A 25,575-nucleotide genomic window follows, 5' to 3' on the forward strand; every position below is an offset into this window, starting at 1 on the left:
AACATAAAACAAGGGAACTAGATGGACATGACAAGATGTACTGCAGTATTCCCATTTCCTTCTTGAAAAAAATCCCAGAATGCCAAAATGCCTCCCCAGCAGACATATCTGGGATGGAAAAGGTTACATCAGGTACAACACACAAAGTCAAGAAGACTTTTATTTTCAGTGATTTTAAGTTTATGGACAGTTCTCTTTTTCCCCCTCCTTTAGAAGAGAGGACTTGTTCCTTCCCACAGCAAGGGTGGTGGGAAATGGCACAGACAGGAAATCTACTCAAACAAATACTCAAACACTGTCCCCATGGGAAGGAAAACCTTGACAGAGCTGTGACAATCCTTGTCCCCATAATAGGAAGAACCCTGCAAGATCTCTATCCAATATAAAATCTCTGGATGTGTAGGTAAGGGTCCCAAGGACTGTGCACTGTTGTTACGTTCAACTTCACATCACCAGGTATTACTGGAATTTTCCACGTAAAAACTACATTACACATCACAGCATTATAAGGAAGCAAAATACAAGGTGCTTTAGTCAAATGTTATATACAAATTTTACAAAAGAAAAAAAAACCTTTGCTTAAAAATTTAAATTTTACTATTATTTTAAGTAAGTGGATAAATTAAAAACACCTATTGGTAAAAAAATACATGAGTGAAGAAGAAATTCTCACCCAAGATTCAATAACATGCTACTCATGGTACACATTAAGTTTTATGGTGTAAACACTAGTAAAAAAAAATCACTTGCTTTGACAACTGCAGAACAAAATAATTTTCTAAGGGACATAACTATTCCTTAGATTGAAGTTAATTTTATCCTATTTAATTATACCCTGTTACCAATTTAAATCCTGCCCTAGAACATTGAGTTTACCACGCTGCCTTTCATGTATGTGATGAACATTTGTAATTTATTAGACTTTTTCATTATTTTTGAGGTGTTGTTAATTACTCTACATACAGATTTTTCCTTTTACTGTTACAATGCCTGTGTGTGGCACTGCTTGTGTACCATCACCCACTACTCTCTGCTTTAAACTGGAATACTTGCATTTATGGAAAATTTCACCCTTTTTACTACATTTCTGAGACCTGCAAGAGAATTTTTCTGTCAGCTCCAATCTGCTACAGGAATAAAATTTGCTGTGGTCAACACTTTATTTATTTTAAAATGATCTGGTGATCCCAAAATCTTAGGCCACAGAAGGCACGTGGCAATACTGTGGTAGGGAACAGCAGCTCTGAAGGGATTGCTGTGCATTCAAACACTTGGGACAGAACAGATTCCATTACCAGCAGGGTCACTGCATACACAGCAATCACACATACACACATTGTGTCATTTTCTGTACACTGGATCTGCTCAAAAAGAGCACAGATTAGGCAAAGAGAGAGAAAAATCAGGGTCTGCATCTCTGTTCCCACCGAGCTGCATGGAAAATCTCTATTCTTAAAGTAGCAAAATGAAAACCAAGAATATCCCTGAGAAATGCCAAATACCCACCAACATACCTAGACTGATAATAGTTTGGCATATTGAAGCTAAAAGTTAGTTAGCAACACTGCTAAATGTCAGCTCTTTAGTATTTATGTTTCACTATTTCAAGGGGAATAAAATGAAAAATCAACAGCACACATACCAAGGGGGTCAGACTTAGAATCTCCATATTGTCCTTCACAAATGTGATGAGATTGAGTAATACCTATTTTCTTTTAAAAATAACACAAGTGAAATTCAAGTATAATGAAAGCACATCAAGAAACAAACTGTACAATTTCTGAACTGCACTGTTTATTTTGCTGCTTGAAACCTAAGTGACAGTATGCCACTATAATTATGGGGTTTCTTCTAAACCTTTACTACACTGCAGGTACAGAAATATATGGACACATTTTTGGAGAATTGACATTTTGCAAAATGCAGCAAACATTTCAATTTATACATGAGAAAAGGAAGTGTTCAAAAGGGTAGCATTTCAAGTTATTGCAGGTTATTTCTGTGAGAGAATTTCTGCAGGTAAAACATGTTTAAATTTAACCAACAGTAACGTGTCAGTGTACTTAAAATCATGACAAAAATCTTCTCTCTGGTCATTAATTGCCCCTTGACAAATTACTAGGATGTTGTATGTTTAGGGCAAGATGTCAATACAGCATAAATCCCGTGGCATTTTGGTTTTCTTCTGGAGATTAAAGCTGTTTTTTTCTTGGGATAAATGCAGCAGCAAAACACAAACCAGCTGATCAAAAAAGCACTTCTGCCATAACTCCAATAATTTCAGGGCACACCAACCGACAGTAGTTTTGCCATTCCCAGTTCTTTTAAGGTTTACATCACTGCACAGTTGCCTTAAGTAGGTTTGTAGAAGCTTGGTTTCTGTTAGGCCAGCTTGCTGACTACAGCCTGGTTGAGAGAATTTAGTTGGTTGGTCCATTTATCTAACGCAGTATAACGTGCACCACCTCTCTTCTGATGGTCCAGTTCTAGGAGCTGGTTGACTTGATCAATTCGGCCATGTATAGTGCTAGGAGCAAATAAATAAAAACTATAAATTGCTAATGGACATGGAAATAGGAGCTAACAATGAATCAGAGGTAAAAGAAGAGGGCTTATACAAGAGAGGCACAAAGTCCATTTCAGAATTCAGCACTTTTATAATTACTGTCCTGGGCAGTAGTGCCTATTAAGCTGTCATCATGACTGGAAATCAAACAACTAATTCATTGGGCAATGCATGTTTTATCTGCTTGGCTATGACCCCACACAAAGTCTGAAGCAATATGACATAAACAGTTCTTGAAAGTCAAAGAATCATGAAAAATGGAGATTTATGTGAAGTCAAACAATACAAGCCCATGTATATATGTATTATATATTTGTAGTAGTTATAACAAGTTACTCTCCAGAAAAATAGGTTTTACAAATTGTAGTTAAATTTTTCTAGTTAAGAGAGCAGACTACCAATCTGTCAACTTGAAAATGAATTCAAAAATATTCATGGGTGTAAGCAGCAATTACTAACAATAACAACTTTCATAATTTTATAATAATTCACTATTTAATTAATATTTAAAGAAAGAAGATGCTCCCTGTATAATTTTCTTGGTTCCCATCCTTCAAACATACTTTACTGCTCAGAAACCAAGCAAATACAAAATCAGCACCGTTACCTTTCACTTCTAGAATCAAACAGTATTATCACAATGCCCCAAAATAGTTTTGTTGCCACTTCTCCAGTTTGATTATTTTAAAGTAATCAAAAATCAATAATCAAGAATCAGGTACATACTTATCCAATATGCACTGCACAAGCAAGCTTTCCACATCAGCTACATCTATGTTTAACTCCTGAAACAAAAATAAAACTCATTATGCTGTTACTATGTTCTGCAACATTAAAACCCCCCAATCTTTATTTTCATATACAGAATTTAGTTTAACCTGTTTCTTACTGTTCATAAGTATCAATTCAGTAATGATCAATTAAGCAAAAGACTTCCACCCAAAGGACACATGGCCAAGAATCAAGAGACCAGTAACCTCTCAGAAAAAACTAAAGAGGCAAAAGCAAAATTATAGAAGCTCCAGAAATGGGTTCCTTTACTGACTTACTGAGAAAACAAACAGATAAAAAATATCCCAAACCAAATAACAACAAAATAAACCACAACCACAAAAACCTAGGAAATAAAATAAGACAATAATTATCAGAAAAGAATGGATCTCCACTCAAAACCATTTAGAGACATAATTGCATCTTCTGGCTCAAGCAAGTTCTGCAAATGTTAAGTCTAGCTTAACAAAAACAAGTATACCAAGTTCTAAAAGGAATTTAAGCATAAAAAACCAGGCATCCCTAATATTTCATGATGTATTTTGTAATGCTGTGAATTTTTGCAGGCAAAATCACAGACCCACAGGAGATGGGAATAGTCATATATTACCACTGGGGTTTTATTTCATTCTTTGCGGATTAGGCAGTGAAATCAGGGATTCTATGGTAATACTTGGTTTGTTCTACTACCACAGTTCTGTAACTACATATGTGAACATAGCTTAGGAGCAAAAGAGGTTAAAATTTTGATTTTTATGTACATAAAATTTATGTTCATAATTACATTTTTATTATACAAATTTCACTTCTTATACTTTTCCTAAGAAATGTGATTTTTCTACACCAAGTAGAATATGGTAGTTGAGTATTTTAGAAGTATATCATAGTACATATTATAATAAGCAGTTGGATGACACTTGAAATTTACACTTTTGCACTGCAAAGCTGCCAGCAAGTGCATCATTAGTACTTTATGGTTTAGAGTGTATTTCAGATGTTCTATTTCTGGAAGCAAATTTTTTTATTTAAAAAAAAAAATTATTTAAAAGCTTTTATTCACACTTAATAATTTACTTAAGCAAATGCAAGGCTACTGACACATACCTTAGAAATAAAAGGAATATGTATTCTTGTGTAAGGCTTAATTAATTTTATAAGCACTTGTGTTCTGATGTTTCGCAAAAGCTCTGTAAGAGAAGAAAACACAAACAGTGTAAAAACAACAGTATTGAAATAAAGCTGCAATACCACTCCATACAGAAAGGTGCTACCTTCCAAGACCATGGTGTTTAGTGTAATTCAGTGGGTGGGGAAGCCCAGCAAAATAACAAGGACCCTCCTTTTCCAGGGATCCAAGCAATATGGAACTCTGAAGGTGGACAGACAGAGCTGAAAACTGTTCAAACATGGAGCAACATGTTCTCTGGTAAAAATTTTATTTATTCAAGTTAACTGGATAGATCATAAAAATCATTGCCTGGTATGTCTGGCCCCCTAATTTATGGCTAGAATGTTTGCTGTGTACAAAAGTGAAAAGGGGCTTAAAGCCATGCAATTTAAAATGTCTGAGCATTTAACTTCATAGAGAGTATTCACATTTAAAGTTAAAAGTCAGGGCCTAATGGTGTAGTCAGGGCCTAATGGTGTAATTACAATGAGGAACTGAAGTTGTATAAAATGGTCTGCATGGAAAGGCTCATTTTGCTTAGATAAAATAGTGCAGTAGTTTTTTTAAAGACAGTTGGGATAAAATGAAAGCATAAATTATAAATTAACAGAGAAAATAACCCCTAGATCCATTTTTACTTGTTTAAACAAGGACTGTTTATATAATAATATACCACTGAACACCAGATTATGTGTCTCAATAAACTATGGAGATTAAAACAACGAGGCAAGGTATGTAAACATAACCATGAACAAGTTGTGTATCACTGCAGAGTGAACGTGGTGAGACATCAGTAGCATATAAGGAGTGACACTCAATTCCCTTCAATGCCTTAATTCAGCTTCCTGCTCTTGCTCTCCAGTTCTGGCACACCTTCCTCCATGAGCATCCAGCTCTGATCTTACCAAGTCTCCCCCCAAGACTGCAGCTCACCAGCAGTCCACATGGAACAGCAGCAGTGGGTTATATTTAGTTTCCCCTGCTGTTTGCCCTGTTCTCTTTTACAAACAAGTATAAGGAAACCAGGTCTCTGGATTTAACTCTTTTCTTTCAATAACTACCCAGCTAAATGATCCTGCACTGCCACAGTCAGACCCACTCTTGAAAAACAACAGTTAGCTGAAGAACTGAGCACTGTATTCAAGTGAAGAGACTCTTCAATTCTCAGATACATGAAAAATGGGTGAGGTAACTTTATTTTGTCACATTAATGGAACAGAAGGGCATGTGTTAATGTGCTCCCATTCTATTAAGTAGAGGTACTATAACTCCAACTATTGTTTACAAGATAGAAATGAAAAGTATGCATCTTTTAATATGTTATATTACTATATATTTATTAGTGCAACCTTCATTACACTGTCTATGTATTTTGTGTAATCTGAAGCAGTAAATTATAACCTAGCAAACATCAAAGTGCGTGAGACTCATACAAACCACCTTCAGAGATGAGGCTTGCTCTCATTTCACTATTCCAAAAACAATATTCAAAGTATTCAAGTGTCTTAACACCACCATAGATATCTTACAATATCCACTCCTCTAGAACTTTCTCCATCAACTCTGCATATCTTTGCAGTCATGCCACATGCCTGGATGCAAGTTAGCCCTGACCAACTTCTAAATAACTTGTAAAGGAATAATCCACAAGTAATTACAAGGAACTCAGTGCCAAAAAGAAAAATAAACCAAGGTGGGGAAGAAAAAAAAAAGGAGCTTACTAAGTAGTGAAAACAAAAATGATTATAACAGCCTTTAAAATACCTTCAATGTGCTCCCTTATGAAGGGATCGTCCATGATGTTGCTGTGATTTGTTTTCAGAATCTTCTCAAATTCAGTGATGTCATTATTCTGATAGGCACTTCAGAAAAAAACCAAGGGACTGAATTATTCATTTTAACAGTAAAACAGACTCATAAGATTATGTTCCACAATTTCTAAAAAAACATGTATTAATCACTGGTGGAAAATATTTCTATTCAGAACCTTTATATGCAAAAACTCGATTTCAAGATGAAATGCAGCAGAAATGACCTTTCTCCTGTTTCAATTTTAGCAACATTTACTGAAGTTTGAACTTTTACTGAAGGTATGAACATTTAGTTGTTCCACAAGTGCACTCTAGTTTAAAAACTTTTGTACTTTAAGAAGCTATTCTTAAATACCCTGTTTTGAAAAGTATCATTACATGAATTTTGGCTTCATGAAGTCATACTTTATGGAACAAATAAGAGCTAAAAAGAGTCTACAGGGCTGTTGCTGTCTCTACAATGTCCAGCTTAAGCTGAATGCTAAAAATACTGAAAGATGAAAGAAATACGGACTTCCAGGATTATTCATCACTAATTTTGGCATAATATTACTTTTTAGATTTTTATTTATAGCTTATTTGTGTATATATCCTTTCATGAGTCAATCCTGTCATCTAAGAAAGCATTGCAAAAAGAAGGTGCCACCACAGTGTCATTTAAAGGCCAAGAGCTTCAACCTCTGAAGAAAGGACTTTTTCTTGAAAAACATTCTTTCAAAACAAAACTTTCAACTTCTGTTTAAATACTAACATCAAACATTTTAATAAAAACATCTATTTGTCCTTCATATTCTGTACATTCTAAGATTGTTTTGAAACTGGTCAAAAAAAGATTCATCTGTTATTAAAATGGCCAAGAAAAAGGCCTATTAAGGCAGAACTTAAGCAGCTTATAAATAGTTATGTGAGTGGCATGGACTGTATCACATGAAACCAGTAAATTTTACTTCATAATAAAAGAAATTGCATTTCTGTATATTTTATTGTTTATTTCATAAGTCTTTTTATCATATGTAAAGCATGCAAGTTCCCACTGTAGAGTACAGGAAGGATTAAAAACATAACTGTAATATTTGAAATTAATTTTATCATCACACATTCCTTATCAATATTGCTTTAACTGTGTTATTAATTTTAAAGAAGGAGTTATACTCAAATGTCAAGATAAAAGATATAAATGAGAAACATGAATAAAATCAGATTGCGTAAGACCATCTGGAGTTCCTTCTGCCTCAAATTCACATGAAACTATGACAGTGAATTAGAAAAAAACACATCTAAAGTGGAAGGAGTTACTGGAAATAATCCCTTACTAAACTGCCAAATAATTGATTCAATCACCATGTCAGTAATGGATGAATGTCCTCACTTTCAGAAACAATTTGTATGTATACAATGGTAAAGCACAACAGCAGTATCACAGCAGTTTGTTCCCACCCAGATCAACTGTTTCAAAATGTGAGCAGACATCACTTCTTATGGAGGGAAAATATGGGAAAAGAGCAGAGGCAGGCCAGAGAGGACACAGTAGGTGAGCTTCAAAACCCAGTGTACAAAACCTGCCTCAGTTCATTGACCTAATGAGCTTCATGCACTGGAAATTCTCACAGTTGCCTGTGAGGTACAGGTAACGAGGTGCCTAAGAGATAATGAGGCTTTCTTTTGATTTTTCACTTGTTTGAAGGATACAGGAGATCACTGAGCGTTAAGTTTCATATTCCTAACTTAGGAACCCATGATATATCCATGCAGCAAATTATTCTACTGGCTTTGGTATGAGATGTCACTCAACTCAATTTCTCTTATGTAATCAGCCAGAGCCCAAAAAGACCAGTTGCAGTACAAGATGGGACAACTTTATTTAAGGGGAGAAAAGAGGGTTTTGTCCCACCATAAAGTGGCAAAAGTACACAGCTTCGATACCCCCACATAGTGTGGCATCTATACTATGGTCACTCGTAGTTAGTTTCTAAAGAAAAACAATCCTTGAATATTTGCCCAATATTTATCAATAACTGTGTTAAGGGTGCAGAGAAAAGCCATTTCTAAAAACGTTCCCTTTCAAGTTTAGACAGTATATCTTTTTTCTTTTTATTATTTTGTTCCCTTCTCCAAAAAAATTAAAATCTTACCTTACTAAATTCGTCATTGCTAGAATCTCTGGATCATTTTTGTATGGTTTAGCCTACACAGAACAGAAAGCATAATATGCAAATTCACATTTTTTTTTTCCATTTCCATCCTTTGGGTAATTTCTCTATATATTCAGAAAAGGGTGAGGGGATGGGGGGTGGGTGCGTGTGTGAAGGAGAAAGAAAAAAATACCTCCTGAGAATCAAATGGATTTATTCCAGACTTCATGAGCATGTTTGCTAAGACCAAATATTTTAAGCAAGTGGTTCTTCTGGGGCTCCCTGATTCATCGTAATTCTTGAATGCTTCAAAAAAATCAGTATGTGCCTTTTCAAACTCTCCTTCTCTTAAGTGCATTTTGCCTCCACATTCTGAAAAGAAAACACAGATGAAAAGGAACACTGTGTGCTTGTTGCTGGCTGCAATAATTGTACTCAAGTTCCATGCTATTTCTAAATAGATTACTGAAACATTTTCAGAAGTGATTTAGTTCTCAGAAATCATTAGGAAAAAAAAGCATTAAGGCCTTAACATATAGCACTGCCATTTGAATAAACCCATTCCAAAGAGGAAAAAACAAAACCCAGCCTACACCATAGAACTTAAAGAACACTAATCCTCATAGCCAATAATTACATCACCATTATGTTACAATATTGCAAAAACTGAGATAGAATTTATCTCCATTTCAGTGGCAACAGACTTTGTATATTTATGGAATTTTCCCTATCTGTTAAGGAAAAACACACAGAAAAAATGAGAAATACTTTCTGTATCCTTTTATTTCTGAAGTGCCCACTGCTGCCTGATTGTCTGTGCAGCATCTACACCAGGGAAAGGAGGAAGGCATAACAATGTTCTGAAGAAAGCTGTTTTTTTTCAAGACACACGGCTTGCTTCCACTACAATTCATTATTGCAGATAATGAATTATATTTTCAAACACATCTTAAAGCCCTTTGGTTCCTGCTGAGTTTTAGTGAGGTAAGACACAAATTTATAAAAGGAGATTGCAGGAACAGCAGCCTTTCTGCCAGCAGTCCCTTCTGCCAGCAGTCCTGTCAAGCCTTTGTTTTTATGCCCTGCAGATGCCTTTGCATTCTTCTTTCGCTGCCTCCCCTGGTGTCAAACAGCAAGTCCTCCCCTTGTCTTTCTACTGCTTCTCTCCTAACAGTTATTTAGCCAACTGTCCTGCCCTTCTGACCAGTGCCTCTGGTACCTGGGCACCAAAACTGCAGAGCTGCAGTCCTGCAAGAAGAAAATGATGAGACTGAATCTCCAGAAGCCTCTGTCTCTATAGGTGGAACTGGAAAAAAACCACTGGTTATCAGATTTTCATGGAACAAATCTCTGCAACAGAAGACAAATGAAAAATTCAAGATGAACTTGCCTCTGATAACTCCCATGATCAGTGGATGAGGAATGGCTGACTTGATGTGCAATGACTGTTCATATAGTGCTTTAAGTTTTTTGTTATTTTTCTGTGCTGTATACATTTGAATTTCCAAAGCATAGATTTCCAATAGTTGAGTACCTTTTTTTAGATCATCTTCCCCATCATCAGTCTAGGACAGATTAAGTAATAAATACTGTGAAATTTTAAGAGAACAGCAATTTCAGTTTTATACTAGTAAAATACTGATAACCAAATACTCTCAGTAATTTCCTGTCAAAAACAAGGATATTCCTGAAATTCTGATGTAACTACTAAGAGAAAACATAGTACTCAAAGAACTTACCACAGGCTACATTTTGAAGCCCTTTATTTAAAACATCATTATTTTCTATTAAATGTTTTTCTCAAAACTTTAATTCTTTTCCACATTCCTTAAGCCACACTCTCAGTATATAAATACAATGACTGACACAAATGCATATATATATATATATATATACACACACACACATATATATATATATAAAAAACACATATGACTTTTTTGCTACTTCTAACAGAACCATTTCCCAGATATCTGTAACCTATTTCCATACTGAAGGAGGAAAAGTGTCAGAAACAAGCACAGCAGACTGCATTGGTAATTTATTTTTTTCCCCTTCCAGATGGGAAAGTAACAACTGCACTTTCAGTTTTGAATAAAGCTCACTTGGAATCTTTGCTATATTTTCAAATGAATGTTCATGCATTATAGATTATTGATATGTGCTTCTCATCCTTGCACCTGAAGAGAAACCCAATCAGCAATCATGAATAATTTTTTAAAAATCATCTCTAAGAAAGGAATAAAGCACTTAGCATTTTTTATTCATGTTACCAAGCAGATAACAAATAAAATCAGACACAGTATTTCTTCCCTCTGTACTAAAGCTCAGCAAAATGCCTCAAAGGCCAACAACAGATATATTTAAAAAAAACCCATCAATGTTGTTTACTAAGGGACAGTGATTTAGAATATAAAGGTACCTGGCATGACTGATGCAGCTGACGCAAAATCTTTTGTAACTTTCCATATTCTTCTCGTTCTAAATATAATTTGCCAAGCTGTAATGAAAAGAAAGTTGAAGTACTGAGGTCTATTAAAATTTCACAATTATAAATTATAAGAATTAGCTGAAGGTGTCAAAGAAAAGCAAAAAATAGGAAGTTATATATTTTACCTTTGTGTTTGTCTTAAACCACAATCTATCATTCTTAGCATCTTTCAGAGCTTCAAGTGTTGTTTCATAGAATTCCTGAAGCAAATCCATCTGACATAAAAAATCAGAATTCTATAATTGTAAACAGCAAATTTGTACCTGTTAATAAAGTCAATCTGAACAAACTAAAAGTGCATGCTTGAACTTCAAAATAAGAAAGGTATCTGCATCTTAGTTTATGTTTGCATTTAAACTGCAAACAGCTTCTAAAATAACCAAATTAACTACATTACCTTTTCTTATATGAAACAGATATAATTAAAAAGTATTCACATTTTAAGATTTGTACCCATCTGTGAAAAATGAAAGCCACCTTATAAAACCCATCTTATATAACCAAGGCACAGAACTCTGATGTTTTGTAACAAACACAGGCAATATTGTTCCCACTTAAAAGAATAAAAATAATTTACATATCAAAAAGAAAATATGCTTTACAAAAAAAGAGGAATATGGTCAAAGGAGAAGATGTCTTCTTCTTTCTGGAGTGGCAATGCTGAGTGGAAGAAAGCTCTTGAGTGCATCAAAATAATTCTTTGCATAAAACCAAAACAACCCCATCTGAAATGGGAATTAAAGTGCTGAGTGTTACCTTTTACAAGGGTTCTACAAAGAATGCATTGGTATTGTTCATGCCACTGTTCCTTTGGAGATAACAAATCTGTGACTATACATTAAGTTGAGACTTCCAGACTGTCCCTGCAGGTCTGGCTCAGCTACAAACCAGAGCCACTGAGCTCTGCCAAGAAGGGACAGTCTGAGACAATCCTTTAGACCTCAGAGTAACCCAGCATTCAAGTTCCACCTCTACGAGTGGCAGGATTGTGACAATGACCAAGGACTCAGCACTGATCACCAATGATCCTCCATAGGAATGTGCTACTTTAGGCAGTCAGTGAGGGAGCTTCCTTTTCTTTGTAAAGCTTCTACAACAACTCAAGAGGAGCTGGGCTGTGCATTGATGGACATGAACCTCACCAGCACAGTGCACTGGACAGGCAGGATTTCACACCAACACTTCACTGCAAAGATTCCCCTTCCCCTCCCCCCCCAAAAACCCCCACATTATTTAATTAAAAATTATGTTTGAAAGGGTACTTCTATTGTGTAGCTATGCTAAAAAAAAAATAGAAATTTCAGGTAAATGTTGCCAAAAAAGGACAACTTTATGAAGATCTGTGTTAACAGAATCCACTACATGTGGGAAATATATTTTTACATATGACAGCAAATGAATACTCAAAATTCCTCTATTAAGATCAAAAAAGCCCAAAACAAACATAAAAATTGTCCACAGTTAAAAATGCAAAACTGAAAACTATGAAGATGAAATAATTGATGACCCAACCTGCTTGGAAGTCGAGATATAATCAAGAATAGAATTGATGGATTTTTCAGAGTAATTTCTTGTAACTGCACTCCGTATGTAGGTCAATAGCTGTTTATACCTATTCATCATTTCAGGAAAGTTAGTCTAAAAGAAAAACAAAATAACATTAGAATTTTTGTCTTAATTGTTGAAACTGAGATATCTTGCAAGTTTACATACAGGAGAAAAAAAATGCTTAAAGACAGACAATGCAGTAGTGGTTGCTATTAAAACTTTCATATCACCACTTTATCCATAACCTGCAGAATCAGCAATAAGCTCAGGACTGCATAAAACACACAATTAAAATATTCATCTCAATGAAGAAAACAGAGGTGGCCAGACAACTCTTTGGAATGGCTGCATACACAGCATATAAATTTTTCCCAGATTTGTCCTGGTGCAGTACACACAGAGAACCATGACCACTGTCAGTGGTGTGACCCCTGAGCCTCACACTTTCATGGAGCACCAGCTGCCTACAGCAGTTATTTCCCATCCATTTCGCCTTTGTCTTGCAAACACCACAGCATTTCCCTTCCATATCTGTAGTAGCCATTAAAGGCTGCAAAAGGCAAGTTCTGATAGATTTAGCTGTCATAGCCATAAATTAGAACACTAATTTAAGATCTCTGGATCAAATACATATTTATGCTATTTATTCCCAAGTGATAGCTGTAATTCCTACCAATTTAAAGTTTATTTTAATCATCTGTTTCAGAGCTTTGAATCCCCATTCTCCCTTTTCGCCTTCGAGCTCCAAAACCTGAAAAAGAAGAATTTTAAAAACAATATTTATAAAAGCTTTACTCAAACTTGAGTTGTTTAAAATACACATATCCCATACGTGCCCTTCCCTCCCACTTTGTTCCTTACAAAGTAATGTTTGACTCTGCCCTGTTCTTCAATTTTATTCTTTCCTGGTAGTATTGAAAAAGTGAGAGTCAATCTCCTCAGTGTTCACAACTTAGCTGACATAGGGAGGGTGAACCTGATTGTTGCTGTTGTTGTTATCATCTAACAGCAAACCCTTTAATGCCAAACACTAAATTTTAACACCACTCCATAAACATGTAAGCAAAAATAGTTGTAACACCTCCTGCAAAACTGAGGCAACTAAATTTTGACCAAATTAAGTTAAAAAGCTCTTCTGAATTACTATGAAGACGATTCCTTCACAGAGGAGAAACACTTCTAGGTTTTAATGCAACAATGCAAGGAAATGTTTTGTAAGTAAAAACTTTAGAAACTTTTTTTTTTGAAGTCATGTACATAGTTTTGCTGTACACTATAAATGAGGAAAGAAATGCAAAAATCTATTTTTTCTTTAAAAAGTTGCATCTAACATACTGCTTTCTCATAGCAGTGTGCAAACATTAAAATTTTAAAACTGAGAGGAACAAAAGAAACTGTGTTAGTTAGTATTTATACATTTAAAGCTTTGGAATCAGATAGCAAAGCAAATATAATGTTACATAAGACACTGGGGAAAACACCATTTCATTTAAAAAACCCAAATGGATCTGGTTTCTATTGTTGATGCATGAAAACACATTTAGACCTGTTTAATTAACTTAGTAAATCCTGAAGATTAAAAAGTCAAATCTGTGATAAGACTATACCATGTCCTATTTATTCTCCCTAAGAATGATCCTGAAAGCCAGTCAGGAGTTTAAGATACTCAATAATAAACTTAGCACATTAGTAATTTAAAAAATAAATCCTACTCTTAAAATTTCAGAGAATAACTCAAATGGTACCAAATATTTTAAAATGTGAATTAATATAAAAAAGAAGAGATAGAATATAAAGACAGACAACCTTCTGAAAACTGCTTAATGCTGCTTTGGGGTCATCTTCCTTCAAAGCTTTGGAATTGTAGTATTGATTTTCCAGATCCACATTTGGTTCAGAATTGCTGTCCTCCGAATATTCCTACATTTCAAGAAAAAATTAATAATCAGAGAAAAAAAAATAATCAGAAAAAAAAATCTGCTGAAAACTAGTAATACATATCACTCCAGCTGGCACAGAACGCTTGTTTGAACAGGCCGTGTTTGGTTTCAGAGCACAGAACAGGTACGGGCCCACATAAGGATTCTCCCTCTCTCCCATTCCCAGGCCAGACTCCCCATGCACCAACATTTGCTGCCAGCAGGTTTCTTTCTGGATGCATGAACTCAGAGCTCCACCAACTTCACCTTTATGACAAGTACAGATTGTATTACTGAAATTCTGCCAGCGCTGGAGTTTCAGCACAGAGGCCCAAGGGCACAAGGCATTTCTGGGAGGGGGAGAACACGCTGCCCACTGCTCCTCCTGAGGGCACCCAGTGATGCAGCCTTTGGCAGCCACAGAAAGGGCTCTGGTCAGCTGCCACGCAAGCGATGATTCAGCCATGGAGGGTAGCAAATGCTTCCATGAATGTCTCTATCATCTGCCTTTCTATGCCATAACGATTCATCCTTGTCTAAGGAAATTTAAAAAAAGAATAATGACAATAACACCAGCTGCTTCTGCCCTGAGAAGCAGGAGATGATTATGAAAATGCTAAAAATTATGCCAAAGATGTTGGGGCACAATAATTTAATCAAATAATTATCCATCATGTACACTAGTGCCAAAGAAACTGAAGTATTTACTTCTAACAATTGCTACTTAATTTTTTAAGAAGTACTCTGAGACTACTTCTGATGAAAAATCCCTGCATATTTTATCTTCTTCTGCTAAAGGACAATGCTGTATGTCCAAATTACAAAACACTAATAAAGCTCAAATAATAATTTCATTTGATATTTACATGATTCAAAACCACTTCACACCTCTGCATTTTCAAGCTAACTTCTCTGAACAGGATTTTGGCTATTAGGAGATGAACTGTTCTAACAGAATCGTTTAAATCTCAAAGTTGCTGCTGTCAGAGTAACTTTCCTTGCACCAACATAAGCAATGCACAGTCAGGTTCCTTCCTTTAGGGTGGATTTTACTCTTGCTGTACTTTGTCAGGCACATTTATTCTTTTGTTCATTTGTATATTCCTACTATTAATGGACTCCTCCAAAACCATAGGAAGGAATGAAAAAAGATGAGACAAAAGTTTTAAATTAGCTCTCTCCTCCCTGCACTGCAAGCAATCTCTCAAAGTTTAATTTTACTGAAGTTCTAAAGCAAAAATTAATTATGGGAGCCCACAGTCAAACCAAGTTTTAATAAACATGGTGCTTGAGATATTTGTCCTTCTGCATTTTAATGCTTCTATTTGTAACATGTAGGCAAGTTGCCCACGTATGTATTTATTTTCACCCAACAAAGTACTATCATTAGTGAGAATGAATGGACTGAAAAGTTTTGTGAATTCCACAAACCTGTTTTCTGAATTCCCACAGAACTATAACAACATGATACTGAAAACAGCAAAGAAAACAGGAAGCAAGTGTCTTATTTAATTGGGCAGTCTCTCATTTTGGTTGGCTTGTTTTTGTAAACTCCTTATCCTATCCATCCAACTCCAGTGGAGCAGCCATGGGTACACACCTGATGTTACAGCTGTATCGGGCACCTTATACACACAGGCTGCCAAAAATAAACAACAAAGCATTTAAGATATGTGTAATCAGCTGATGTCTTGTTTATGCTTAACTTGGACAATGGGGAATAATTTTGGCAGAAGTGTCTGTTTGCAAAGATAAAAGGAAAGCAAACTAAATTAATTCCTTTTAGGAGACAACGTGCTCCATTAGCCTCAAGCCAGAAACATCTGAACTTTCATCTTAGCTCTGGCAATGATTCTGGATGTGGATTCATGCAGGAAGCCTTTTTTCAGATGATTTTTCTCAATGCTACTTAAATATCCCATAAAGATAATTTTATAATATTAATACATAATAAAGAAGTGTTAAGTCTACTGATATTTTCCCCCCAGCGGAAATGCATTGAAATTCATAAAAAGTACTGGTTTACATTTTCACAGCTATATTTTTTTCTTCACTTGATGCCTATGTGCATCAGACTTAGGATGATATGGACTCAAAGCTGCAATGGAAATAAGGCTTTCCTACTTCCAGAAAATGTAAGGTGGTTTATTTAAAAAAAGACATATTTAGACTTAATGGCTGTGAAAACTTTAAAACCTCAAACTAAGTATGAGTGGATGCCATTAATCTTTAAACAATGTTAAAAACCCCAAAGATCAGCAATGTAGATACTGAATCTTATTTCAAGCACTGATGCTCATCATGCCAGTGCTGATATTCAGAAGGACAAGCACTCTGTCTTCTTTTGATGCAGAGATGGATAAGTGCACTAGGATACAAATGCAAGAACATCAAGCTTCTGCCAAAAGCAAAAAAGGAGGAAAGTATAAAGCTGTGTCCTCAAAGTTCCAATTAAGAAAAAGATGAATTTCCTTCTCAGTTCTGAAAACAGAAAAGTTCTTTTAACAATAAATTCAGATAGCAAGAGCCTATTCTTTCCTCACCCTCATTTTCAACACCCCTTGTTCCTGCCTGAACAGGAACCTCAAACCTTATAGGTAGAAAGTTTGCTGCAAATCAGGTAGAAATATATGGTTTACTAATAGGATTTCTACATAACTCTAAAAATTTCCACTACAGCATCCAGACCTAACAATTTGCATAGTGACGAACATACTTAATTAGAACTCTGAGATATAAAAGCAGCTGGATGATATAATTTATCTCTAGCTGATGCAAAAAAAAGTAAGAGGCCTAGGAATTTTTAAAACTAAGGTCCTGTTGATATTTTTTAAATGAACATGAACATTATAAGAACAAATGAAAAAAAAGGGCACTATGATTACACAGAAACCCATTGCTCTTTGAAACCCATTGAATTTTTCCTTCCTCTGAGGATCATCAAAACAAACAATTGGGGTTTTTATCACCACTCAAGAAATTTGAAAGCCCTGGTAAGAGCTTGAAAAAACGCAGTTAAATAAATCAGGATATTATTAAAGCATTGCTATGTTGAAAATCTTAATGTTGTAAATATAATCAGTTATATTCAATCCTAAGCCATCCCATTGCTTTTTGGAGGAAGAGAAATTACTACAGTAGCTCAATTGTAACAGAGATAAAACCTCTGATGGAGTTTACTCTGTCTGGAACGTCGTTCTTTCAAACAGTTTTAATAAAAGTTAAATTAGTATCAAGAAACCAATTTATTTAAGCAGCCTTTATTATGTTACATATTTTCATAGAATTTTATCTAGTAAACAGCTTTAAAACATTGAGCCTCAGCTTCTAAAATGAGCACACACAGAAGTCAATTCACCCGAGTCAGCTTTAGTCATCCTTTTCAGTGCCCGGCTCCATCTGCAGAGTGTCCAGCAGCAAAGGCACACGAACAGCACCCAGCGCTCCGGCTCCTCCCATCCTGGCTGCTCCCGGCCTGCCCCTTCCATCCCCGCGGCAGGCAGGGCCCTGGGCTGCTCCCGGCCTGCCCCTTCCATCCCTGGGCTGCTCCCGGCCCGCCCTATCCATCCCTGGCTGTTCCCAGCCTGCCCCTTCCATCCCTGGGCTGCTCCCGGCCTGCCCTATCCATCCCTGGCTGTTCCCAGCCTGCCCCTTCCATCCCTGGCTGCTCCCGGCCTGCCCCTTCCATCCCTGGCTGCTCCCAGCCTGCCCCTTCCATCCCTGGCTGCTCCCGGCCTGCCCCTTCCATCCCTGGGCTGCTCCCGGCCTGCCCCTTCCATCCCTGGCTGCTCCCAGCCTGCCCTTTCCATCCCTGGGCTGCTCCCGGCCTGCCCCTTCCATCCCTGGCTGCTCCCGGCCTGCCCCTTCCATCCCTGGCTGCTCCCAGCCTGCCCTATCCATCCCTGGCTGCTCCCGGCCTGCCCCTTCCATCCCCGCAGCAGGCAGGGCCCTGGGCTGCTCAGCTCCTTGCTGCTTTCTGACAACTGTGCCAGGAGCTGGGTCAATGTGGCCTCCAGAGATTATCGCGGCCCCTGAGCTCGGGCCGGAACAGGGCCAGGGACACGAGACTGTAACAGTGTATCAGTGACATTTCAATGTACACGTCTGGCATTCTGTTAGAGTGGCACACTGACCTGCTAAAGTTCTACATGAACAAAAACAAAGATACAAGTATTTTGTCAAATCTACTGTTGTTACCAATTTTCTGGTCTCCCCTCTTGCCTGAAGCACTTCTCTAATTTCTACATCTACTTCTTACCTAAACTTGTGCTGCTCCGTTTATCATTTGCCATCACTACAGGAACTGAATTCCTACTTTACAAACCTTTTTTAATAAAAGGAGTAGGGGGAAAGCAGCTATATACAGGCAACTTCCCAGAAAAAAAGGCAATACAAAGAGTTCTATTTCTGTAAAAAATTATCTTTCAAGGACATTGTTGAAATGCTTATTACTATTAATTGTCAGTTGCTGGTGATTTTACCAAATTTCATCCATTTGACTGACTCAATTTTTTTATGAAGTGCAATTGTTTCTGAGAGCAATTCTGGTACAAATTTGGTTTTACTTCAGCTAACTTTGTTTCATAACCATGGCATTATGCGGTTTACTAAGCACAACTTTCTCTGCATTGGCTCCTCCTCACCTGCAGGCACCAGGACAAGCAGCAACTACCAGGTTCTACCTGCATTGGCCGGTTGGTATCCAGGCACATGAATAGAAAGACAGCAATCAGACTGGAATGCAAAATAGCAAAGAGGAAAAAAACAGAGGCAAATCCTGAGAGTAAAACCAGAGTGTGATTTGTGGAAGGAGCCTGCAGCAGCTCAGCCATGCATTGGGAGTCCTGGTTTCTTTTTCTTCACATTGCAGGTCTCTGTTCTGCTGCTACTCCCTAGCTCTGCAAGTCATCCCGTGCCTGCTGGCTCACACCAGGGCTGACACCAGGAACAGAAGTCTGTGAAACCAGCGATTTGCAATGGCGTCACGAGAGTTCCATGAAAGACAGTGCTCTGCCTTTGTTTTATTTATTTTTTTTCAGTTGGAAGATGCACAGAAATGAGACAGGAGACTGCAGAAAGAAAAACCTGATATTATGACATGTAGAGTACAGCAAAAAAGTGCTTTTTCTTTCTACCTCTGTTGTGCAGCTCTGTAGTCTTCTCAAAGTCCAGTTTTCAGCATAACTTAGACCTAAGTTTGGTGTTAAACAGACAGATTTATGTCTCTAACACCAACTGCATATCAGATCCTGGAGAGCACCGTTCTAAATACAGCCCTAAATAACTGTCAAAAGAAGCCAACAAAAACCAGAACTTACCAGCACTAGTCAGTGTTTAGATAGAAGGAATTTACTGACTAATTATTCTCAGGGTTTTTGCCTCAATACTTCCTTCTGAGACATTATGGTAATGAGCAAAATAAGCCTCAAATATATTAATTCTGTGTTTGAAGACGAGTCTGAAGAGAATGCATAAAAAATATCACAACACATGCTGAATCCATATAAAATATGAAACAATAACTAATTTAGAGAACAGTATGTCCTATGTCCTCTGTAAAGTACACTTTTTTTAAAATCACATACTACCGTAATTAAACTCCACTAAGAAACAGAAGAGGGCCAAGTGGATACGCTTCATTTGGTACTTCCCTAGATATGAATACTTGTTTTTGCAGCATTACCACATTCTTGTTTGCAACATATATATGTATTTCATAAAATGATGATAATATGAAATATGAGCAATTGGGAAGAGGAGACAACATCCACATCAAATTTCAACTGTATCTACTAAAATCCAGCAATAAAAGACAGAATAATGTCTCTGTCTACTGATGAGATTGTTTATCAAGTTTGGTAACAAACAAAAATTCCTTTTGCAAAGGACTCTGTATTTCACTCTGTTGGGAAGAAAGAGACAGCCAACTCATGCAGTTTGAAATGAGTAGTAAGGCTGCATTTGTCCCAATATCATCATATCCCAAAACAGGAAATCCTCAGCAATCCGAAGGGATGCTGCTGCATCTGAGTTGTGCCAACCTCATGAACCTGCAGCCACCTCCAGGGAGCAAACTGATGGCTGCTCATTGGAATTGTTACAGATCTCCCACAAGTCACTGCAACAATACAACTTTGTAAGGTAAAAAGACCAGTAGCTTGGAAATATATTTGTCCAGTCTTTCCTCGGATTAATTTTAAAGTTGCATTTCAGAACACACTAAAATGACTCATTCAGAACACCACAGATTCCTTATTTATTTAAAACAAAACAAGTAAACCAGTAGATGTACTACAACAACTGTCAATGTGTTGTCATTGTGCCTGGAACAATCAATTTCTGAAGGAAGACTGAGTTTAGCCTCCAAGTCAATTCTAAATATAGTCTTTTGTCCCAGACTGAAAACAAAAATGGAATTTACAATGGTCCTTCCCTCTTTGTACTTCTCCACCCTCAAGCTGGATCTAGTAAAAATAACTTGTACTGAAATCATGAAAGGCACCTAGCAGCACCAAACTAAAAATTAAAATTGAGCGGCTTTCATAATGACCAGTAAACATTATTCTGTTCATTGAAGCATAAAGTGGAATAATTCATGTTATAATCAAAGCTGTCACAGCACATTACTAGCAAATTGTGAATCTAGGTTCATCCACCCACAAATATAAATGAAATTTCTTCCTGATACCAAGACTCCAGTGAATAAACTCCATTTCTGTAGGAGTAGCTGAGGTCATTTACATGTAAAACTTTGACTTTTTACCTACTGAAAAACTAAACAGAAACAATCCAATACAACCTGGATAGTCTTCAATTGTTTAACAATGTAGTAATTACACTTAATTATATAAAATTCCACAATGAAGCTGGGAAAGATCTGGGACTTTGGAATATCTGCTCACATTTCAGTTCAAGTGTGAAACATTTGCATACTTAAGGAAATTTAACTGACTGGCTCTACATAATCAGCAGGTCAAGTGCACATTGAAGAGGAACAGCCATAATCACTTCTAATAAAAGCTGACAAAATTAATTTTTTGGGGAGTCTTCACTGCAATTGTTATGATGGCAGCTACCCTGGGAGACCTGAACCTACTTTCACCATATTTTGACAAAATAGCTGCTTCTTTCATTGACTGTTTCTGTAATCACTGCTTTTCCTCTGGTTCTTATTCACAGCACTCACATGTGCTCTTTTACTTTCAATTCTGCACTGATAGGAGTATTATGTCTTGTACTCATTCTTTTGTTGCAAAGCCTCTTGCAGCAGCCGTGATGCTCAACTCTAGAATCCCCTCACAGTCTTCTCTTAATTTAACAAGCTACCAACATGAAAGGAAGGAATCAGGCCCTATCTTCAGGGCCCTTAAGTTTTTTCTGAAACAGTTCTGTGGAACACTACAATTACAGTCTCAAGCATTTTTGAAAACAACAGTCAATCATGGTTTGTTAGTCCCAGAATGCTGAAGCTAATCTAGCTGGAATGTTTTTACTCTTCAACTCTTGGGTTTTTTCCCCCCATCAATTATGAACTGAAATTTTAAAAATCTGAAGCTTGGGTACTAGTTGATGCTTTACATGGGTGTTACACGCTGAAAAGAAAAAAATGAATGTGCTCCTAATTATTACAAGCAGTATTTTAAAAATTTTGAAAGGTCTGAGCTAAGGGTAATTAATGACAATGAAAATGTTCCAGTAAAAGTAACCCCAGTCAGGAGTGGAAATCTGCCACAAGCAAGGTGTTTCAGGAAGGTTTTTCCAATGAGAAATAAAGTACTTCAAAAGAAACAAACACAGGAAAAAGCACTAGACTTAGTTATTCTTGGAGAAAACTGACATAAAGCAGTGTAAGTTTGAACTGCACTTTTATTCACATCTGTTTGGTTTAAAAAATGCAATTCCAATGGTTTCTCTACATGCCCAGCTCTGATGTTATGGAAGGATATGGAACATGAATTCTGATTGTATTACATGGAAAAAGAACACCACAGTATTTCACATCAGGACACAAATTTCAGTGTTAATAAAAATGATGGAAATTAATTTTGGAACAAAATGTTTTTTAATGGTCTCTGTGTATTTCCTTCAGTAACCCTGTCTCTACAGTATGTGAATTCGTTGATAGACTGAAAGGGGAACACAAACAGTTTTTGGAATAGTGACACGAGCAGCTCGTAGGGTTTTCATGTCAATGCCTGTCAAGCAAGCACTCTTACATGAATGGAAAGAACCCTCAAAACCAAAAGCAGATGCTTTTATTCTATGTCTACTGTCATCCAACCATTCTAAGCAGTTCCTAACAAAAACTGCCCAGAAACTATTCCAAATAAAATTAGGTAAACATTTTAAGTGAATTCCTAAGCGGCAATGACTATCAAATAATGTGTCAGAGAGCAAGTCTTCCAGAAGCAAGTGTCTGGAGTTTTTCAGTGTAACTGCAACACTGTAAACACAGGTTTAGCTGAAATTAATTAAATAGACTCTCAAGCTTCTACCATACAGTTTTTGTTTTTTTTTTAAAAAGTCTCTAGTTCTAAATCAATCAATCAAAGTTCAGAAAAGAAAAAAAACCCAAACAAGCAAACCTCAAGCTCCAATATAACGTAAGGGCAATAGAAATATAATTAATCAGACAAACAGCAATTTTTAAACTTTAAAAGCTTAGGACAAAACTTGATGTTAACATTTAACTAAATGTAACACGAAAACCCCCAAATCTTACAATTAAAACCAAAAAGGGAGTGGTAGAAAGGTTACAAACACTACAAAGACAAAAAGTTAGAAATAAGCGCACCCTTCGGCGCGTTGGATCAGAAACCGGCTGTGAGGCCATTTCTCCTCACTCTCCTTTCTCTTCCCCCTACTTTTCCCCAGTTTGTGGCTCACACAAGCACACGAACGGTATCTGCCCCAGGGGCCTCTCGCCATCGCGGGTGGGGAGAAGGGCGGGCAACTTTATCACTTCACTCCGTGCCCACACTCGGGCCGGGGCAGGAGGAGAGAGGGACGGAGGCAGCGCGCCCGAGCCCTCCCCTCAGCGGGAGCCCTGCGGGGACACCGGGGCCAGCCCGGGGCCGGGGCACCAGCCCGGGCCTATCCACCTGCCCGCCCGGGCTGGCCTGCTTCTCCGCGGAGAGGCGGCCGAGCGGCTGCTCCGACAGCAGCACCCGCCCTCGCAGCCCCTGCCCGCATCCTCCTCCTCGGGAGGGAAACTCATCCTGGATGTCCGCGCTCCCTGCCGGGGCAGCACCCGGCGGGGCGGCCGCTGCGGCGGGTGGCCGCACCAGCAGCGGCCCGCAGCGCCGCCGCGCCGGCGGCACCCCCGGCTGTACCGCTGAGCCCCCGCGCCGCCCCGCGCCCTACCAGATCGTAGTCCTCCTCATCATCGCACATGAAATCATCCTCCATGTCAGACATCTTGGCCGGAGGACGGGCGGGGGGCGGCGGCGGGGACGGCCCCTTCTCCCAGAAGCCCGCGCGGCGCTGCCCAATGTGGCTCCGCTCCGCCCGGAACCCGCTGCCGCCCGCGCCTCTCCCGCCCCCGGCCCGGGGCGCTCGGAGCCCAATCCGCGCCGCCCCGCCGCCGGCTCCCTCCCTCTGCTAGCGACCGGCCCTTGGCAACGGCGACCGGGCGGGGCCTGGTCACTGCGCGCCGGAACCTCCGGGGCCGGCGCTGCCGCTACCCGGAGTGCGCCGTGCTGGCGCCGGGGCCGCCTGCCGTGGGTCCGGCGGGGCGCTGCCAGCCCGGGTTCCCCGCGGAGGCTGCGAGTCTGGTGACTGGCGCGTCTCCGGAAAGGTCGAGGGAAGTGATCCTGCCCCTCTACTCAGCCTCGATGAGGCCGCATTTGGAGTATTGTGTGCAGTTAGGACTTTTACAGTAGGAAAGAGCTATGGAACTCCTAGAGCAAGTCCAGCAGAGAGCTAGTAAATTGGCCAAGGGTCTGGAGAGATCTCTTATGAGGAAGGGCTAAGGAAGCCAGGCCTGTTCAGTCTCAAGAAGAGGTCCCTTCCACCCTGACCCATTCTGTGAAAGCTCGGCCTGTTGCTGTGACCAGCACCACTGCTCAGCTCCATTTTGCTTTACTCAGTATTGCTGAGTTTACCTGGGCTGTGTTTACCATAAACAAATAATACCAGAGCAGCAGTTTTAAAGGCCCGAACTCTGAATCCACAGGCCTTGTAAAGCAATAGCTTTATAAAGATTTTTACATGCTAATTTCTGCTGCTGTCTTCAACGGAGTGAGGCAAAACCCCCAAGTGAGTAGCTCTGCTTTCCCATCTCCACAAGGCCTGGGCTTCTCACAGACACACAGATGCATCTACAATATTTACTAGGTCTCCAGGTTTTCCTGTTATTGGTCATTTTACACTGTTACGGTTTCTGACAGTGGGTTTTTGTTTGTTTTTTTTCCCCTACAGCTACTGACAAGTCTTTAAAAAGCTGTGTTTGTATTCTGCAACTGTACTAAGGGTGAAATAAATATTTTACCTCAGAAAACCCACAATGAGGTTTATTACTGTGCTTCCTTCAGTCTGAGCACTTAAAGGTGCCAGAATGGGATGAGGAACAGTAATACAGATACCAAAAAGGACAAAGATATACACCAGAACACTGAGTGAGTGAGCCTGCGAACACTTTTGAAATGCTCAGTTCCTTGCAAGTATCCGTAGCCATTAATCCAAGGGTAACAGGAGCCACGAGGCCGCCTGTTGGGAGGGGAGCTGGAGCAACCACACACCGCACAAAACACGGGGACAGAGACACCCATCCCTCCAGGCCATGAGGGATGCGACTGTCCATTATTTTCATCTCACGTGCATTTTGCAGGAGCCCCGGCAGGAATACCGGAAACCCCCAAACATTTCTTTCGCACGTCGCAGCAGCGTCCCCGTCCCAGCGGGGCTGTGGCGGCCGCGGGGCCGAGGGCGGAGCGGCTCCAGGCCGGGCGGCCCGTGGGGTATCCAGGGCCGAGCACTGCCGGCGGGGCGGGACGGGGCCGGGCCGCCAGCGCTGCCGCCCGGAAGGACGCGGCGTTCGCCTGCCCCGTGACCGCGGCCCCGCCGGAGCCGCCTCAGCCGGGCCCGCGGTGCCGCCGCCATGGCGGGGGACAGCCCCAGCGCCGTGCCGGTACAGCTGGTGGAGCAGCCCAGGTGGGTGGGTCGCACCCC

The 25,575-nt window shown here is 39.0% G+C and overlaps 2 protein-coding genes across 3 annotated transcripts in view; one reads left to right on the forward strand and one right to left on the reverse strand.

Moving 5' to 3' along the window:
* Positions 1-1,772: 1,772 nt before the first annotated feature.
* On the reverse strand, positions 1,773-23,955 carry COPS2 (COP9 signalosome subunit 2). Of its 2 annotated transcripts, none has more exons than XM_064721855.1 (13): positions 23,770-23,955; positions 14,294-14,407; positions 13,161-13,238; positions 12,452-12,577; positions 11,065-11,175; positions 10,871-10,948; positions 9,839-10,013; positions 8,642-8,820; positions 8,449-8,501; positions 6,270-6,367; positions 4,442-4,524; positions 3,293-3,351; positions 1,773-2,527 (listed from the first exon to the last, which is right to left on the reverse strand). In XM_064721855.1, the coding sequence occupies exons 1-13, from the start codon at positions 23,821-23,823 to the stop codon at positions 2,383-2,385; spliced, it is 1,353 nt and encodes a 450-aa protein (XP_064577925.1). In that variant the 5' UTR covers positions 23,824-23,955; the 3' UTR covers positions 1,773-2,382. The 2 variants fall into 2 exon arrangements, with proteins under 2 accessions (XP_064577925.1, XP_064577926.1); XM_064721856.1 differs by having other exon boundaries at positions 11,065-11,154; positions 23,770-23,951.
* Positions 23,956-25,399: 1,444 nt separating this feature from the next.
* GALK2 (galactokinase 2) overlaps positions 25,400-25,575 on the forward strand; it is a 46,628-nt gene continuing 46,452 nt past the window's right edge. The window contains exon 1 of the mRNA XM_064721854.1: positions 25,400-25,557. Within this exon, the coding sequence (XP_064577924.1) occupies positions 25,505-25,557 (53 nt within the window). The 5' untranslated portion in view covers positions 25,400-25,504. The remainder of the gene's footprint in view (positions 25,558-25,575) is intronic.

The sequence above is a fragment of the Zonotrichia leucophrys genome, chromosome 10 (genome assembly GCF_028769735.1).
Source record: "Zonotrichia leucophrys gambelii isolate GWCS_2022_RI chromosome 10, RI_Zleu_2.0, whole genome shotgun sequence".
Lineage (NCBI taxonomy): Eukaryota > Metazoa > Chordata > Aves > Passeriformes > Passerellidae > Zonotrichia > Zonotrichia leucophrys.

Coding starts and splice junctions, on each gene's coding strand:
- COPS2 (XM_064721855.1), bottom strand. CDS start 23,823: ATGTCTGACATGGAGGATGATTTCATGTGCGATGATGAGGAGGACTAC. Junction 8,821..9,838: donor GATCATGGGAGTTATCAGAG/GCAAGTTCATCT, acceptor TTTTCTTTTCAG/AATGTGGAGGCAAAATGCAC. Junction 6,368..8,448: donor GCAATGACGAATTTAGTAAG/GTAAGATTTTAA, acceptor TTTTTTCTGAAG/TGCCTATCAGAATAATGACA.